We start from the raw sequence: 15,218 nt of genomic DNA on the forward strand, positions 1-15,218 counted from the left end.
CTGACAGAAAGGGTCGGAACAGATTGAAATCGTGGGGAAAATTGGAAAGGTTGTTTATATTAAGATAATTAGAATGGTAGGCAAAGGGTGATAGATGAGACAGATGAATGAAAGTGTAAGTCAGCTTTGATGGGATTTGAACCACTGTCGTCAGCTGTACTATCTAGTAGCTTATCCACTAGACAACGGAGCTGACTTAGCATCTTCGTTTTGTTCTTTATTATTTTTATTTTTTTTGTCCCCAAGACATAGCGAATACTAATATATGTAATTGTGCATGGTGATATAGTACATATGGCATAAAAACGAATTTGACTGGGTAGAAAATGGACTTGGTAATCTGAATGAATACTAATCCGGTCTTTAGGCAGTCAGAGTATGAGTAAACATAAACATCTCCACTATAAAATAGTCAGGCTTATATAATATATTATGGGATTCCCTGTACATGTGTAGCCCTAACTAGTTGGGTTATAGCTGTTTAAAATGGTTTTATTACTAAACTAAATTAAATGTATAAGCTTATTAATAAGATCATTCAATGAACGTTTTTTTCTTCAAGTAACTTGTTTTTATCGTTTTTGCGTCAGTTAGCCCCCGTCTGGATGAGATCGCCTCGCCTTCTTATTCTATTGTTCTCATCGTGCGATTATTTGGGGATGCCCGTCACGTGACTCAAAATATAATACGTTACACATTTGTTCTTCAAAATGGCCGTTATTTTTTTCTGAATTATCGACCGTCGCTATAAATCAGTTGTTGTACAAAATATTATTAATAATAGTGTAGTAGAGTTGTGACATATAGTAGTAATATAGTACAAAATGTGATACTAACATGCCACTTTGCATGCCATTAGGCCATCAGAGAGAATACAACTTGATATAGGACCAACCTGGCAGTGACCCCTATTGGCCACATGATGTCACAATTCAAAATGGTCGCCAATTAACTATTTCTGACTATTTCTATTTGTATCACATTTAAAAGTACAAGCTATAAAATATTAGCTCCAATGACAATATAATTACATGTACTATTTATGATTTGATGCGGGACGTAGTCCAGTGGTAAAGCGCTCGCTCGATGCGCGGTCTGTCTGGGATCGATCCCCGTCGGTGGGCCCATTGGGCTATGTCTCGTTCCAGCCAGTACACCACGACTTGTATATCAAAGGCCGTGGTGTGTACTGCCCTGTCGGTGGGATGGTGCATATAAAAGATCCTTGCTGCTAATCGAAAAGAGTAGCCCATGAAGTGGCGACAGCGGGTTTCCTCTCTCAATATCTGTTTGGTCCTTAACCATATGTCTGACGCCATATAACCGTAAATAAAATGTGTTGAGTGCGTCGTTAAATAAAACATTTCCTTCCTTAGCCGGGTACTTAAATTGTGGATCTAAAATGTAAGTTCGTATTAAATGAATAGGTGTATTATATTATTGTGTTCTTAAATTCGTTGATTGCACTAGTCTGCAGATTACACGCAAATTTGCTAACCACAAACGTGATTTCACAGTATTCATAAATCTCAATTTGAAATACTTTTGGCATCTTGTTATAAGCACACTTTCAACACCTGAAAGAAGGTGACAGTTGAATATAATTTCAACATGATGCACCTTCAGTTTTGCTTTATTGTAATTTTATGTTGGTAAATATGTATACAAATATTTATATGGCGAACATATTACCTACTTTTTTATATGCACTGATTGATTCGCAGCTCATTAAAACATGAGAAAAGGTTTTGGAATCATGGTTCTGCGTGCCTTAGAATCCGAGATTTTCACTACAAATTTTAACTGGTGGCGGCCATTTTGAAATTCAAAATGGCGGCCATAGGTGAAGATATTAATATTTGTTTTTAAATTGACACCATTAAGCAATAGAAGATTTGTGTCAAGGTTCACACTTTTCTAAAAAGTGAACGATTCCATTGATATTTAGGCTTTAGCCATTGGACTATTATATATACGGTATTTGTGATTAGATGCGTTTCTTTTATTGTTCAGCATATTCATATTTTGTTTTAAATAATTATTACTATATAACAGCAACACATAAATTGTAATAATATTGTCTGAAATGTGCCATTGGAGCTAATATTTTATACTTTACACTTTTAACTAATAGAATGAGAAATGGTTAATTGGCGGCCATTTTGAATTGTGGGGGAGAAGGAGAATGAATAATGTACTTTTAGGGACAATTAAAATTAATATTTTCAAGTTATACTATGCTAGGCCATTAAACAGGTCAGTGGTCATTGACTGCATACCATTAATGAAAATAAACGAGAGCCGCTAGCATCCATGCCCTTGAAAATCTAATTAATAAAACATTATTGCTAAAACGACTGAAATGACTGGCCTCAATTCCTGAAGTATGAGCTTTTTTATTAGTAGTATTTCCTTCACATTAAAATGTATTTTGGGCTACAGCATTAAAAACACCAGCTGGACGGCTAGCATGAAGTCGTAATCGTTTTTATAAAGTGTAAATTTATGCTAGGTTAAGACTACCAACTGCCACGACAAAGTTGGTACACTTTATGCTCTCACGACTTCTACGACTGTCCAGGTACTAGTCTGGGCGTCCTTATAACTTCATTGTTGTCGTATAACGCAATAGTTGTTAATGTGAGAGCACCCATCGTAATTTAGCAGTTGGTGAAATTACAACGCAACCGTTGAGTTGGCTAACTTCGTCGTGACAGTTGATAGTATAACCCTAGCATAACGTTACAAATCTGTAATAGCCTACACTTAGGACTATTGGTTTTAAGATAGCTTTACATAAATTGGGGAATAGTCTTGTAGGCTAAAATACAGTTGTAATAGAAGTATTTAATCTCTGATTTCAGCATGTATACCACGAATAAAGTATTCGATCCGTGTTTCAGACTCTTGACTTACTACGTACGCAGACGTCAAAAAAATTAAAGGTGCAATGTCAAAGTTGAAACTACAATATTTCTTTATTTTCAAATGTATTGTCTCAAAGAGGAAACCCGCTACATTTTCCATTAGTAGCAAGGGATCTTTATATGCACCATCTCACAGACAGGATAGCACATACGACGGCCTTTGATAAACCAGTCGTGATGCACTGGCTCGAACAATCATTAAAATGAATATCAAATATAATATTTCCTTCTTTATGATATCAATGTTTCTGTATATTCAGTGTGTTTTAGGGTCCAAAGATAATACGTACGTTTAGCCGTTAAAAGGTTTTATTGCATGTTACAATGGTAACAAACTTGACACCAATTTTTTAAGATGTTCAGTTTCATTTTAACAAACATTTCTCGCTATTTCAGACAGAAGGTCTCTTGATGATCAGACCGTTCCTCGACAGAATGACGATATCTGAGCTACACGCGATCATGACAGCTGGTTTCGCAACCATTTCCGGGGGCGTGCTTGGGGTGTACATTGGTTTAGAGGTATGCTGGTTTCGCAACCATTGCCGGAGGCGTGCTTGGGGTGTACATTGGTTTAGGGGTATGCTGGTTTCGCAACCATTGCCGGAGGCGTGCTTGGGGTGTACATTGGTTTAGGGGTATGCAGGTTTCGCAACCATTGCCGGAGGCGTGCTTGGGGTGTACATTGGTTTAGGGGTATGCTGGTTTCCCAACCATTGCCGGAGGCGTGCTTGGGGTGTACATTGGTTTAGGGGTATGCTGGTTTCGCAACCATTGCCGGAGGCGTGCTTGGGGTGTACATTGGTTTAGGGGTATGCTGGTTTCGCAACCATTGCCGGAGGCGTGCTTGGGGTGTACATTGGTTTAGGGGTATGCAGGTTTCGCAACCATTGCCGGAGGCGTGCTTGGGGTGTACATTGGTTTAGGGGTATGCTGGTTTCGCAACCATTGCCGGAGGCGTGCTTGGGGTGTACATTGGTTTAGGGGTATGCTGGTTTCGCAACCATTGCCGGAGGCGTGCTTGGGGTGTACATTGGTTTAGGGGTATGCTGGTTTCACAACCATTGCCGGAGGCGTGCTTGGGTTATACATTGGTTTAAGGGTGGGCTGGTGTCACGGAGATTTCAACGCCGTTATCGGCAACTGCTCCACCACTCAGATCCCCGGCAACCGAATCAGAAACCCGCAATAGGTGTAACACTATTTCACCCAAATATCCCAAACTACTCATATAGATCTCCATGTATCGAGTAGCTTTCTACCGAGTGGCTTGGCTCTAGAGTTATTCAGGGAACAAAATCGTAATATATATTGCTTCTCTTTTTTTTTTTCTCTTTTTTTTTACTATTATCCGACGCTAAATTCACTAGAAAGACAACAACACACGTTTAGTTTCAAATATGTATTATAAAATACCAGGCAAGCGTTACAGCACTTACATGGCATGTTACAACCGGTGTCACACCACCTCTAGGCTGAGCACCACACGTTAAACTTAGTCACTTGGCAATTAGGGATATAGTTACCCCTCACAGTTAATACATAACCAACTATAGAATAATTAATTATTATCCTCATTCTTCCTGACATACAATATTCCAATAACCTACAGTTTACCAATTCGTGAGACTACGATTACTAGTTATAGATATTATAACTATTCGTAACTTTTGGGTAAGAGACGCCTACAGTTTACTTTAGTCGTTCTGACTTTAGATCATCAGCTATCTTTCTCACACATATACTATTCAATTAACCTGCAGCTTACCAAGTTGTGAGACTAGGATTACAAGTTATAGATGTTATAAACCTTCATAAATTTTGGGTAAGCGACGCATACAGTTTCTTTAGTCGGTCTTCTTGGGTTAATTACTCCATGCAGTGGCTTTCGATCATTAAAGTGCTACTTAAGTTAAATGTTCAGACAGCTGACTCCGTCACAGCTGGTTTCATAACCATCGCCGGTAGGGTGCTTGGGGTGTACATTGGTTTAGAGGTAAGCTGATCTCTCTCTCTCTCTCTCTCTCTCTCTCTCTCTCTCTCTCTCTCTCTCTCTCTCTCTCTCTCTCTCTCTCTCTCTCTCTCTCTCGCTCGCTCGCTCCCCTCCCTCCCTCCCTCCTCTCTCTCTCTCTCTCTCTCTCTCTCTCTCTCTCTCTCTCTCTCTCTCTCTCTCTCTCTCTCTCTCTCTCTCTCTCTCTCTCTCCAAAGCAGCACCCAATATCAGAATGTTTATTCCGATAGCACCATGGTCGTTCATCAATTATTGGTCACTTAAAGCCATTATATTAGAAAATACAAGTTTCCTTTAGTGAACCTTTTGCAAACGTTGTTTTCTTGCGTTTTTCTTTTTGCATTCCCAAAATATATGTGTAGCGCTTATTTTAGGGAAACGTTTTCCCCCCACTCCCAGCCTTTGACCATAGTTTCAGCACAAGAACGTCAAATATATTTCAGCGGTAACATGTATTGTAATGTTGCATTGCAGATTCCCGCTAACCACCTATTATCGGCGTCAGTGATGTCGGCCCCAGCAGCTCTTGCCATGTCAAAATTAATGTGTCCAGAAACGGAGGAACCCATCATATCAGCTGACGACTACGGGACAATGGAAGACAGGTCAGTATGGACGTGTGGAATATATATGTGTGTGTGTGTGTGTGTGTGTGTGTGTGTGTGTGTGTGTGTGTGTGTGTGTGTGTGTGTGTGTGTGTGCGCGCGCGCGCGCGCAGTTCGGAAGTGTCAGGGTTGAAAATTAGCAGTCGCCCGGTTGGCTAAGGGCGACTAAGAGTTTTACAAATGTAGTCCACTGGGCGATCATCGTCTGGCGAGTATGGTACCAGTAAGAAACGAAACGCAAAAGAAATAACAGATCAGATCTAGTCTTGACACCAATATTATAACAGTCCAAATAGTACTGTAATAAACAATAAGTACGTGTTTATGCTTTGTAATATGATAACAAAGTATCTAAAAAAAAAACATTTTCACAGATCTATTTTTCTTTCCATATTTTTTATTAGTAGCCTACTACTGAAGTATTTACAATATCCAAATTAAACGCACACGAGCGCGCGCCGCATTATTCTATTTTACTGAGGGGAAAAAATCATTTCTAGGCTATTGTCAGTTTGCGTCAAAAGGGAACCGATGAATTGGCATCTAACTTCTTAATGAATAAAGATAAAATTCATATAAAAACATTAATTTATTCAGTTTTAAACACATACAATCTCAAATAACTTATTTTGGTTTTAAGGCAATTGATGGAACATTCAAGGTAGTTTGAGTGACAGCACCGAAATACATGATCAGGGCCGTATCGAATGGGCATTTGACAAAATAGTTGATGATACCATGGATCTCTATCTAGTACCTCGTCTATAGGAGGACAGCCACTTTCGAGGAAATCCTTTACTGGAGATTTCACTCCTCTTGCATCGCCACAAAGTCTTTCATCCCTACTACATCACTACAAAGAAGTCTGCGACTCAAAGACTAGTTGACAATGCAAGTCAAGCTGCATATTTTGGCTGTTCTAGCATTTTGTTCTCACTCCTGTATTAAAAATGAGACTTAATCTGTATAATTTAATGGTAATTTGTAAAGCAACATTTTTTTTTATACTGGATTTTTATCTTTTTTTTTTTTTTCTTTTTTTTTAAAAAGCTTATTTGAGTTGGTATGGGACTAAAACTTAATAACATGTTTTTATGATGCAACATTCTATTTCATCGGTTTGCTTTTGACAAAAAAGGACTATATATGGTTATTATTCAACAAACAACATTCTAATTTTGATTTTGGCGCAATAGACCTCTTTCTCATTCCACTGCGCATGTGCCCGTTGCGGAGTTACTCGAGGACGCAAACCGCGAGATCTCGCCAAAATAGACCTATCTGCAAATTGGGGGGCAAAAGCAATGGGAGGCCACGACCATTGTTCAATTATTAACTGTTCCAATCGCATATGTCCGGGAAATTCGTTATCCTTCCATCGATATCCAGCCAATGGATATCGGAAACGTTTGTGGGTAATCGTTTCACGTAGAAAACGATTTTAATGTTACTCTAAGTACGAGGGTTTGTTCGGTACATTTTGTAGGAGGGAAGCCAGTGAACGCATAAGGGACCAAAACCTTACCGGTTCTGTACAGGATGTTCCTACACAGGGCGGTCTAGTATACTTAGATATGGTGGAAAACATATTAACAGTAAAGAAAATAAATATATATTTTGTATATAAAGAAAAGATATGTATATTTCGGATTATACTCAATAAAATATATAACGTGGCGTGTGTAAATATATAAAAAAATATATGTAGTCAGGACAGCTATGCACAGAACGTTCCTATACAGGGCGGTCTAGTATTCTCTACTTAGATATGGTAGTAAACAGTAAATAAAATAAATAAATATAATTTTTTTGTATATACAGAAAATATATGTATATTTCGGACAATACTCAACAGAATATATATATATATATATATATATATATATATATATATATATATATATATATATATATATATATATATATATATATATATATATGAACTTTTAATGTTATTATTACTCAGTCTGTTTCAAATTTAATTATAAGTATTGTCTGTTATTACTTTTACGTTCATCTAGGTATGAACAAAAAAATCATCCGCAAACTTATGTGAGAACGGCTTCGCTGATTCACACAATTTACGGATGATTTATTTTGTTCATACCCCGATGAACGTAAAAGAAATAACAGACACTCCTTAAATAATAATAATAATGATAATGATATATGAATATATATAGAGAGTGATGACGGCTGTGTACAGGACGTTCCTACACAGGTCCGTCTAGTATTTTATATACTTAGATATGGTGGAAAACACATTAACAGTAAAGAAAATAAATATATTTTGTATAATACCCAATGCGTTCATGTTGACACTGTATAAAAACGTGTGTATGGGTAAACAGAACGGCAACTACCTTCAACCCCCCCCCCCCCCTCCCCTCAAATCCCCCTTTTTTTAAATTCCCACTTTATGGATATACATGTAACAGCATAAAATCTCTTCTTTTTTTAACTTTTCCCAATTAGATAAACACTAAGAAAAATGCAACAAAACACCTTCTGATATATATATACAGTCAAACCTGTCCTAGCGGCCACCTGTACTCAGCGGTCACCTGCCTTAAGCGGCCACTTTTTCCTCCCAAACGATTTATAATGTAAATGCACCTGTAATAAGCGGTCACCTGTCTAACGCGGCCAGCGGCCACCTAAATCGGATCCCAAATCGCTAAAATACCTGCATTAAGCGGCCACAGTAAAGTTTTACTCTTATATAAAAGGGATATTTTAACAACAGCGATAAGGTGCAGCAAATAACTGATCTTCACACCTTCAGGAATACTAGTACCCATTCATTCCCGACATCTCCACTGTGTATTCATTAAGGAAGTATGAATCTGACATGCATCTAATTGCCTCTGGGCAGGCTACGCTTGACATTTGTAGATTCACTTACAATAACAATACAGCGCATGAAGTCGGAATTAAATAATTAAATGGAAAAAGAAAACAAAATTGTGGAGAACGGTTAATTTAATATATTCTATTTGCATTATTTCTGAAGGAGACATGTCAAAAGTTGATTTATAGTCAACTATGAAGCACAAATCCGTTAATTAGCAGTACAGACGGTAAAACAAGAAACAACAACAAATGTTTTAAAGACTATATATGTGGAAACTTGTACTCAGCGGCCACATGTCTTAATCGGCCACGTTTATCTACTCCCTTGTGTGGCTGCTTAAGACAGGTTTGACTATATATATATATATATATATATATATATATATATATATATATATGTGTGTGTGTGTGTGTGTGTGTGTGTGTGTGTGTGTGTGTGTGTACTCTCTCTCTCTCTCTCTCTCTCTCTCTCTCTCTCTCTCTCTCTCTCTCTCTCTCTCTCTCTCTCTCTCTCTCTCTCTCAAATATATATATATCGATCGATGCCATAACCTGTCGATGCCATAACCTATGAAATCTATACTTTTTACGAGATAGTCTTTTAATCTGGCGTTATCAAAACCCTCGGGTACGAGTCGCAGAGACTTTGTCCAAGTTGTTGCACTGCTTTTTAAATGGACATTCCCGAGTTTGCTGCAATTTTTAAGATGTTATCGACTAAGAGAGACTTTTTAACGATTGTAATTACATATCAAATATATTTTTCTGCATAAAATATCAGTGGCTGTATATTAAACGTGTTTCTGATCGTTCTAATATTTGTACTAGGTTAAATTTCATCTTATTTCCTAAAATATTGTTTTTTCTTACGTACGAAGTTATTTGAAGACAAAATCCAGTCTGGGCTTCTTACAAATATTAAGACGATCAGAAACACATTGAATATACAGACACTGGTATTCTAAACAAGAAAATATATTTAATATGTAAATTTAATCGTAGAAATATTTTATTAGTCGGAAACATCTTACAATGCAGCAAACTCAGGAATGTCCCTTTAATTTGAACCATTCCGCTGTAAATTTCAGCGGACCGTTTTCTACGGCCATTATACCATCTAATTCGAAATATGTACATGTTAGTTGCCAAAGTTTAAAAGTCTCCTACGAAGCTACTCAAGTCGCCCATAACAACCTGTCTGTCACGCCCCCCAATTTGTAAATAGACTAGTTTCAGTCTATTTTGTCAAGGGACGTTACTCTTCGCGCGCATGCGCAATAGGAATGCGAAATACCTCTAATGAAGCGCACATAAAAGATCCATTGCTGCCTGTACTAAAAGAGTAGCCTATGTGGCGACAGCGGGTTTCCTCTAAAAAAAACAGTGTCAGAATGACCATATGTTTGACGTCCAATAGCCGATGATAAGATGAAAAAAATCAATGTGCTCTAGTGGCGTCGTTAAATAAAATAAACTTTACTTTATCACTATAGTAAGACTGAATAGGTATGTAATAAATCTAGTTATACCACGTGTGTTAAATCTAGTTATAGCGCGCACGTGCATGCGTGCATGCGTGTGTGTGTGTGTGTGTGTGTGTGTGTGTGTATGTGTTAAATCGCGTTATAACACGTGTGTTAACGTGTGTTAAAGCTGGAATAGATTGAAACACGAGTCTGTGACGCTAAAACGGGGAAATGCCCTGAGAAACAAGCTAGAGCTCATAACCTTTACTTCTCATGGGTACGTGACGTTTTCGAAATACGAAAAATGAATTTTGTGGTATTAGAAAACCAGGATGACAGAAAACACTTGGGATGTTCGGAAATGGATAATGTAAACAAATAATATATAATTAGTGTTTGATTTCAAACGGCTCTAATAGTGAAAATGCGTCATAACAAGTGTATTAAATCTCCTTTTAAAATTGGTTTTAGTATAATATACGTTATATTCGTAACACGTGTCTTAAATATTGTATAAATTTCCTTATATAACATGTCTTAAATAATGTTGTCATAATGCCTGTGCTAAATCTCGTGATAATGTGTTATGTAATATTTAAGTCATTGTTTAATCCGAATCATATTGATAATTCATTCTAATTTAACCTAAAGGAAAATTCCATTTTTCTCCCTTTGTTTTAGTGAAGACAGAAATTTGATTGACGCCATTACGACAGGGGCGACAACTTCGATAAAACTAATTGCTAGCATGATCGTAAACTTGATCGCATTTCTAGCTCTACTGGCGTTTGTAAACGCGACGTTGACGTGGTTTGGTGAAAGAGTTGATATCCATAATCTTACATTTGAGGTGAGGTGATTTTAAGCTTTATAGTTCCATGTGCAACCAAAAAGACAAATTTAGTAATAAATTCAAAACCGTATTTTTGTTCGAGACAGTTCAAAGGAAATATTTGTTCCATAATGTCACATTGATTAATCGGTGGTTTTCAGATGTCAAAAGTTTGTATCTTTTAAACTAGGGGCGAGACGTAGCCCAGTGGTAAAGCGTTCGCTTGATGCGCGGTCGGTTTGGGATCGATCTCCGTCAGTGGGCCCATTGGGCTATATCTCACTCCAGCCAGTTCACCACGACTGGTACATCAAAGGCCGTGGTATGTGCTATCCTGTCTATGGGATGGTGCATATAAACGATCCCTTGCTGCTAATCGAAAAGAGTAGCCCATGAAGTGGCGACAGCGTGTTTCCTCCCTCAATATCTGTGTGGTCCTTAACCATATGTTCAACGCCATATAACCGGAAACAAAATGTGTTGAGTGCGTCGTTAAATAAACCATTTCCTTCCTTCCTGTTAAACTAGTACTGGAGAAGAAACCCGCTGCTGGTTATCTATGCTACTTGATACTTGAGGCAATAATTCTAGTTGAATTATTTTTAAAGTTTTTAGTTTTTAGTTTTATTTTATTTTAATTTACAGTATTTAGTTACCTTCAATGTGTTACAGGATATATTGCCAATCGGTAAACTTAATAGTCTTGTAAATAGTTCCGCCATTGTGAATCTGACGAAAATATTTGTAAAGTCACTTTGTTTTATTAGTAGTGTAAATGAGATACATTGATGTTGGCTATGTTGAGGGGACCGGAACTTATTTTCTTAAAAGTGCACCCGAACACAAACAACTATGAGTTTACAACTCGAAAATAACAATTTCCGAGCACATTCAAACGCAGCATCAAATTAACCCTGGGTTAGTCTAATGTTTTCCTTTTAATTATTATTTCACAAATACAAAATAAACGTTAGATTTGGTAATATGTGGATGCATTTGCTTATTCTTAATCAATTTCGTCTTAGGTTTGGAAGAGTTCTGTTAACCATTGTTTACGTTAACCGACGTTTCAACAACTGGCTACGGGAAGTGGCCTCCATAACCATTCATCAACGCTTTGTTTTATCACCATTGGATATTAAACTTATTCTTGTGACCTTTGGTCGTATATATTAGACAAGACCTTATTGATAAAGCCTACAGCACACGAGAGATATCAGCTGAGCAAAACGTTACTTGAGACTTGCAGGTAATGTCGCTGAGTTTTTTCGCCTCGCATGGTCGTGAGGAAAATATCTATCGTGTTAGATTTTTGGCCACGAGTGGCCAAAATCTTACCGTGTACAGGCTACGTGAGCTATCAGCTCAGCCGAATTTATTAACTGATCAAAAAAATGTCAAACAAATGAAGACAAATGAAGACACTGTCGCAACTAGATGCAAAATAATATTAAAATCAATGCTGCCATATTGATGACGTCATTTGACCATGTTTCCCCAACGTTATTCTGCGTAATTTTTGCTCAGGAGATAGTCAGAACATATACTATCAGAAAATACCAAAATTAGCTGCTAGTACAATAGTTGGCACTTCGGCCATTTTTATAGCACTTTTGGGCCATCTCCTACGGTGAAATGTTATGAGCTAACAGCTGGGCGAAATGTCTCGAGTAACTTTCTATATAAACGCCTGTTTCTTCTGTTCTAGTTGTTTCAGGTTAATGACTGCGTTATTCTTGTCACTTCCATTGCAAGACGTGAAACACTTATAAACACATGGCAAACAATATAATAATGCTATTTTTCAATACCACATAATCTCTGTTGTTCTTTTAAAAACGTACTGGTACGTTTGAACTAAAAACAAGCCTGCTTCAAACTGACGCCTGTCTAGGGATTTTCAAAACTATCTTGGCGCTACGAAATCGTAAAACCATCGTAGGCTATGGCGTCACTATATCACATGTCATAGCTCACAATAACTTTACGATTTTGTAACGCTAAAATAGCTTTAAAAATATGGGACCTGATGTCATAGCATTGCAAAAAATATAGACGCCTAGACGTCTATTCAAGGATTAACGGTACAGCGGTTTTACTAAGTGATATGAAAACACACATTAAAATATAGACGCCTAGACGTCTATTCAAGGATTAACGGTACAGCGGTTTTACTAAGTGATATGAAAACACACATTAAAATATAGATCGTGTATATTTGTTGCGGTTGCAGCTGATATGTTCCTACGTGCTCTACCCTGTGGCTCTTGCTATGGGCACCCGCCCACAGGACTGTCGGCGGGTCGCTAGGCTTGTGGGGGTGAAAACGTTCACCAACGAATTCATCGCTTACGAACGCCTGAAGGACTTGCTTGAAAATAAGAAACGGTGGTTAAACTACACACAGGTTTACAACAGCTCTTCTGATTGGCTGTGGCATGATCAGGACGCCTTCCTTGTGAGAACAAACGAAACACTGGTTGGCGGATTTTTATCGGTGAGTTGGGATTGGTTGCCTACTTTAAAGTTGCATGGTCGTAGCTGAACTCAATTCATTTAGGTGTTTGTACAACTGTGTGTGATAAATATTATCAGATTAAATTATGTCATATTGCAACATAATGATGTCACTTTAGTGAAAGTATATTATCGATAACGTAGAGCCAATAGTAACTGCTAGCTATGCTTCGTGAAACCCAGTGTCAAATAATAATAATAATAATAATAATAATAATAATAATAATAAAATAGTTTAAAAACAACATGTGACTTCAAAATTGACTTGAATATGTACTTCCATAGATATGAATATCAACATATGTAACTATTACCCACGTTCCACTGATCAATGACGTTTCTAAGAACGGATCGTCGGAACGATGTTAAACGTCAACTTAATGTATCTTGTCTTCCTTCGAGGCGAGACAAACTTCGATGGAAACCAATCCAATCCATTTAAAAGCGGTAAATGATTATCTCACATAAAAAGCTATTACATGAATATGAGAGTTTTCCGCGTGTGCCCCTGTGTTGATTTCGCACAACCTACCGTAACAACTCCAGTGTCTGTAATTTCTAGACATCGGATTCGAACGCGTCAGTTTGAAACCGTAGAATCTTTCTCGTTTACTGGTATTAGTATGTGAGTTGTTAAGACGTGTTACATATTGTCAGTAGTTTGATCCAAACTGTCAACTTTAGTTGTAAAGGCGTGTCCAAACCATCAGTCTAATTTACGTATATTGAAAACACTGCATCATCAACGAATTAGGGTTTTTTTAATGCACACTTTATTGTCTCAAATGCAGGTACGTTCCGAACTGATCTCTACGTACGCGTTGTGTGGATTTGCCAATTTTGGCTCAGTTGGCATTTTACTTGGAGCCTTGTCTACTCTTGCCCCGAAAAGGAAACCGGAAATGTCGAGGATAATTCTGAGAGCCATGATTGCCGGCAACATTGCTTGTTTTATGACGGCGTGTATCGCAGGTGAGGACACCAGGGTCTGGCTCAGAGAAACGAGAGCCCACGACAAGCATTATTGTAAGCCAACTGTCCACTAACCCTAGTAGGTAGTACTGAACCAAAGAACACCCGGTTGGGTTAAAGTTCGCCAAATGGATTTTATTTCGTATAGTACAACCACTAGCGTATACAGAGCCAGCGGAATCAGTCTAGGGTCATTTAGTTTATTTCATCTTCACGCTTACTATTCATTATTATGATTCAAGCACGTTGTCGCTGGCATTCTGTTATCGCGGTTGCCTATTAAGTACAAGGTTAATGGTTAGATGTTAGCTGTAAATGGCAGAGAAATCGCTGTACTAGCCTTTCATTATTAATTTCCAAATGAGTCGTAAAATCATTTTAGCATCCTTTTAACACAAGTTACATTAAAAACATTTAATTTATTCAACAATATATTAAGTTCTTGAAACTTTCTTTGGTTAAAAAGAAAACGATTTTCACTGCCACATTAATAGAGAATTGATTTAGGGGTCCCAATGTAGCTGAGTGGTCCCATTTGAGCTATTTGGGTCGTAGGTTCGAATCCCGGCAAACCTATTGGTAAATTTGGTTAATCGTATACCAACCAGTGTCCTACGAGTGGTATATCAACGACCGATCTGGTCAAACAGTACTGGCGATTGTGCAGGAAATTGTGCAGAGGGATCTAGATGGTGGCGAGCAACATTTCAGTGGGGTTGGGTCATGCTGAATGGAAAATACATCGAGAAGAAAATCTACTTGAAGTAGAGGGGGCATCCGACACTAAAAACCTCCCTTATACACAGGCACCTGCAGTAGTGCTCGGTTTTCTTGTTTTACGGATCCATCAACTGGCAAAGTCGGAGGTTGGACCCACGGTGGGCATGCCTGAACCTTCAGTGGATATGGGCATGTGAAAGAGTAACCCGACCCGACCCGTGTCTTATTTTAAATCACATCAGCCAACACGCAATATTTTTATTAAAACCCACATTACGTTTACGTAGCAATATCCGCAATGCTCATTCTTTTAAG

At 37.9% G+C, this 15,218-nt stretch overlaps 1 protein-coding gene across 3 annotated transcripts in view; it reads left to right on the plus strand.

Annotated features, from left to right (window-relative positions):
* The window catches only part of LOC121382294 (solute carrier family 28 member 3-like), a 34,398-nt gene that overhangs the window by 18,021 nt on the left and 1,159 nt on the right, over positions 1-15,218 (plus strand). For 2 of the 3 annotated variants that reach the window (XM_041511862.1, XM_041511864.1), the window contains 5 exons: positions 3,324-3,449; positions 5,413-5,543; positions 10,544-10,712; positions 12,928-13,191; positions 14,003-14,183. In XM_041511862.1, coding sequence (XP_041367796.1) covers positions 3,324-3,449; positions 5,413-5,543; positions 10,544-10,712; positions 12,928-13,191; positions 14,003-14,183 — 871 coding nt within the window. The remainder of the gene's footprint in view (positions 1-3,323; positions 3,450-5,412; positions 5,544-10,543; positions 10,713-12,927; positions 13,192-14,002; positions 14,184-15,218) is intronic. The other variant, XM_041511863.1, reaches the window with a different exon arrangement.

The sequence above is a fragment of the Gigantopelta aegis genome, chromosome 9, assembly GCF_016097555.1.
Source record: "Gigantopelta aegis isolate Gae_Host chromosome 9, Gae_host_genome, whole genome shotgun sequence".
Classification (NCBI taxonomy): domain Eukaryota; kingdom Metazoa; phylum Mollusca; class Gastropoda; order Neomphalida; family Peltospiridae; genus Gigantopelta; species Gigantopelta aegis.